We start from the raw sequence: 4,737 nt of genomic DNA, 5'->3' as shown, positions 1-4,737 counted from the left end.
TATGGGGTAGTGGGTCTTTAGAGTCGGGTCTGTCCGGCCCTATCATGTTCAGAAAAAAAACGTAGCTTCGCCCCTGGGTAAATTGATGCTGACTGCTAGGTACATCATCACTAGATGATTTTTGTCGGTTCTTATTTCTTCATTAATTTGAAATTGATATGAAGCGAATCATGAATAATGGTTCTTGCTACAGGGGTCAGGGGTACGTGGAGGGTTAGACCAGTGAATTATGAATTACCAATTATGGAGATTTATTTTCAGTGGTTTTACAGTTTGTGTTAGTTTTAAAATATTATGGCTGCGGAAGATTGATGCTATTGAAATTTGGTTGATTAACAGAGCAATTGGAGAAATTTACTTTACTAATGCTTCAATTGTGAGATGCAGGTCAGAAGTTTTGTTTTTACAAAGGGTTTGCCAGCATTGCATTGTAGTAGATATCAAATCCATCAAAAAAGCCGCTCCATTTCTGAGGTTAGTTCATTTATGCATACTTCTAACACTGTTCTGAATCCCATTGCTTATAGGTTTAAAGGGTACATTTTCACGTTGGTCTTAGCTATTTTAGTGTTGTAGCTATCGTGTTTCGTGTGCCATGTTAGAGTGTACAAAGGGCTAGCTTAGCTGGCGAGATTACAATTTGTATCCAATTTGATCCCTCCCTCTCTATTTAGTCCTAATATTCTTTGATTCTTCCCAAATCTTATGAACGTTAAATAGAGAGGAGAGATTAAATTGGATCCAAATTATAATTTTACCAGTTAAACAAGTTGTTGCACATTCTAATGTGACACATGATAGTCACATAAGCACTGAAACAACTAAGTCGTCACGAAAGATGCCCAAAGATCACTATAGTGCTGGAGTTCAATGTGAAAGACCACTATAGTGAAATTAAAACTTTGCGGACCAAATTGGATAATACCGTAAATTTCAAAAACCATTATGGGAATTTACTCTAGGTTTAAAGCTATATCATTTCACTTTCTTTACATAAAAGCTTCTACATTGCAGAACAAAATATGAAAAATCTATTTGAGTTGCTGCATTATTTATAAATTTTACTCTTAGGATATCCATAACTTTAAATGTTATCTGGAGAAGCTTAAACTGGTTCGACTAGTACAGGTTAACTAATTCGTCATTCCTTTTAAGAATTTAGCTGGGAATGTCTCTTCAATCTTGCATTTTGCAATGATTTTCACACTCTTATCTTCTATTGAGACATATGCACTAATGTTACTTCTCAGGATAAATTTGATCCATTTTCCATGGTTGCTGATGAACTATCATTTGTTGCTAACAACTTGCGAGCAATGGTAGTTGCTGAGGTATTAAGCTGTTTGTAAGTTTGTTCTTTACTTTTAATGCATATGCTTGGAAGTAAAAAAAAAAAATTTCAAAATTTATTTCTGTTTAAAGTCAGGTGTAGCTCATGGTGAAATTGAATATCATGACAGGTTCCTAAGCTTTTCTTAAGTGCTGAATACTTCTTCAGAGTGGGGGTTGAAGGAAAAAGATTTCGTCCAACTGTAAGAATAGTGTTAGTTGTAATCTGATCTAATTTTTAATCTCTTATCCAAAAATTGTTTTCTTCTTTGTTTTATAATATTGGAATGCGTAAATATTTGGGAAACCTAAATGGTTAGACTGTGCGATGGACTAGGCTTTTCAAACTAAATTCCAATTTTATGTGGAAAGTGAATTTAGCAGCAACATGTTTTCTGTTGTCCTTGATGCTTATGGTTGATGTATGGATATCTCTACAGGTTTTATTGTTAATGTCAACAGCATTAAAACTATCAACACCCAAACCACCTCATCATTTTGACCAAGGAGGCAGTGTTGCGACAGATCTACGCACAAGACAGCAATGCATCGCTCAAATAATTGAGATGATCCATGTGAGTCCTTCAAAAAATATGCTATATTAAATAAATAAATTTTTTTTGACAATGTTGATTCTCTTAAGAATAAATAGAACTTACATGGTAGTTGGTTATTGATCTATATTTTTTCTTTGGCTTATGATTGTATGATGGAATTCCTATGAAATATAAAACAGATAAATCTGAACTTATTAAGTTCATTGATTTGTAGTCAGAATTGGAAGAAGAAATATCTTGTACTTAAGTTTGAACAAACATGGAATTGTATTTATGATCTTTGCCTGCAGGTTATAGTTGTTTTTAGGGAAAATGCATATTTTTTTAGGCTGAGAGATAGATAATTTTTGGTTTAATTATCCTGTTGGTTGTATAGTTTTATCAAATTTATAATTAAGTCTTTATACTTTTTTATTTTTAACTTGGATCTTTAAACCATTTAAAATTTTTTAATTAGGGAGTGCATAAACAACAAGAAAAGCAACTAAGCCTTTTTTTTCTCTCCATAAGGTGGAGTTGGCTATATGGATTAGATAATACCATAGTGTTTTGTTGTGAACCATATAGCAATTTACACCATTTATAAGACTCATTTTCTTTTATATGGAAAAATTTGTGGTGTTTTGGCTGGAATGGGCAATTTTAGTGTAATTATAGGTGGGTGGACATTGCAAATGGAGCAGGACCAACACGTAGGAGGCGTGCTGATGAGTTAGCACGTAAGACGAGTATTGGACACGTGGTGAGCTTGAGGCCAACACACAGGGGCGTCTTACACACATGGCGAGCAGAGCAGCCAGGCAACACGCAGGGTGTTGATTTGATCCGATTTCAACACGTGACTTGTGTGTCGGGTGTTCTGCCTATAAAAGTGAAACTCGTTACCATTTTACTTCATTGTGAGAGAGTTGTTTTAGTGTGTTGTTGGTGTGATGGGAGGATACTGCAAATATAATCGTATATCACAATGGTGAGATTATAGAAAATACACGAGGAATGAGTTTTGCGTGTGAGAATCCGTTTTTTTTTGTGGTTCCATACACTATGACGTTCGCGGAGCTACTGTACGGTCTCTGTCAAAACATAAAGAGTGATATCTTAAAGAAGATATGCAATATTATGTACAGGAGTTTTGTTATCATATTTGATGGCCTAATACAGTTTGATATTATACCGATCATTGACGAAGCAAGTATTTAATATATATTTCATATTCGCCAGTAGACTCAGGTGCAAAAGTTAAAGATTGAGTTGTATGTTGAGTTTAAACATATAATTGTGGATAGGATTCAACATGACTCAGACATAGAAGATGACAGAATTGAAGTGTATGAAGGAATGAACAGTGACAACGAAAAGGACTTTGAAGTTACCTACGAAATCGATGACGAGGATGAGGATAGTGATGAGGGAGGCAGTGGTGGAAAATGTGGTAGCTCCACCCACAGTCAGTCAATTCATGGATGTTCCATCTTTTATGTGTATCTTGAATCTTGACGCCATGCATACATCAGAATTCCCCAAATATGTGAACATAGATATGTGAAGAATGAAGAATACTTTTTTTTTAATTTATATTTTGGATCAATCGGTAAATGACAACGCTTTTTCTATATGTGTTACTGATTCTGATGATAGGGAGTTCAAGATCAGAATGGAATACAATTTTAAAAAGTTGATCATCGCGGCAATTAGTAAATATACTATCTTCAGAGGAGTCGATTACAGTATTTATGAGTCTGACGTTTTATGCAAAATGCAACTTATCCGAGCCAGCTTGAGACGGAAGAAAGGGTGTTAGGAGATACGAAAATATACCAGGAGACACACGTGCACCATGGGAACGATTTCACAGGATTATTCCAACTCGGACTCAGACATGATTCCTAAGGCTATAAGGCCATTGGTTGAAACTGACCCATCCTTAAAGATAAAATCTATGATTGCGGAAGTCTAGTCCAAGTTCAACTACACCATCAGTTATCGAAAGGTTTGGTTAGTAAAGCAAAAGTTGATCGAAAAAGTTTTTGGTGGCTAGAAAGAATCTTATCAAGTTTTATCATTTTGGCGCATGGTAATGGTTTATATGCCTGGCTCAGTTGTCCAAAAAGAAATACAACCCCTGTATAACAGGAGTGTAGAGGTGGAAGATGTCAAGATAATTCACCAGATATTCTGAAGTTTCAATCCATGCACTAAAGCGTTCCGGCATTGTAAGCCTCTGGTTTAGGTTGACGGCACACCCCTTTACAAAAATTATAAAGGTGTTCTTTTGGTTGCAGTTGCACAAGATGAGAACCAAAATATTGTACTGATTGCTTTTTCTATCGGGGAGGATGAGACTGCTGATTCCTAGTATTCTTTTCTTAATAATTTACGAAGAAACGTTGTTAGGAGAGACGACTTTGATATAGCAAATCCATGACAGCTTTATGTAACATTTGAAGGAACTACTGACAGTGGGTTCACTGCCAAAAATCGTTATGCTCTGGTTGACTAAGAAGTCCTTACTACTATCTATCTATCCAGTCACAACCTCTCCATTAATCGGTAGGCCATATTAATGTGTCTTATCTTCGAGTGTCACCGTAACTTCACTCACTAAAAATATGAATGCGTGAATCTCAAGTATCCACCTTTCGATTAACCTGGTAGAACCCCATTGTCTGTAAGGCGTTATCAGTAGCCGGATGTCACATCTCCGGTGAATCAAGTTTACGGATCTGTCCTTGTTAGCCTGGTACAACCAAAAGATATTTATTAATTACACAAATATTAGAATTAATAATATTTTAAAAATATTAGAATTAAATATATTTATTAATTATTATATTATTTATTTTATTAATTT

The 4,737-nt window shown here is 35.1% G+C and overlaps 1 protein-coding gene and 1 pseudogene across 1 annotated transcript in view; both read left to right on the top strand.

The window, feature by feature from the left end:
• The window catches only part of LOC107460722 (solanesyl-diphosphate synthase 1, mitochondrial-like), a 37,617-nt gene that overhangs the window by 25,292 nt on the left and 7,588 nt on the right, over nucleotides 1-4,737 (top strand). The window contains exons 2-5 of the mRNA XM_016079112.3: nucleotides 388-474; nucleotides 1,251-1,331; nucleotides 1,461-1,532; nucleotides 1,770-1,904. Coding sequence (XP_015934598.1) covers nucleotides 388-474; nucleotides 1,251-1,331; nucleotides 1,461-1,532; nucleotides 1,770-1,904 — 375 coding nt within the window. The remainder of the gene's footprint in view (nucleotides 1-387; nucleotides 475-1,250; nucleotides 1,332-1,460; nucleotides 1,533-1,769; nucleotides 1,905-4,737) is intronic.
• LOC107460723 (solanesyl diphosphate synthase 3, chloroplastic/mitochondrial-like) overlaps nucleotides 455-4,737 on the top strand; it is a 25,230-nt pseudogene continuing 20,947 nt past the window's right edge.

This window comes from Arachis duranensis, chromosome 8 (assembly GCF_000817695.3).
Source record: "Arachis duranensis cultivar V14167 chromosome 8, aradu.V14167.gnm2.J7QH, whole genome shotgun sequence".
Classification (NCBI taxonomy): domain Eukaryota; kingdom Viridiplantae; phylum Streptophyta; class Magnoliopsida; order Fabales; family Fabaceae; genus Arachis; species Arachis duranensis.
The sequence above is the reverse complement of the archived record's forward strand: the minus strand, read 5'-3'. Positions and strand labels throughout refer to the sequence as shown.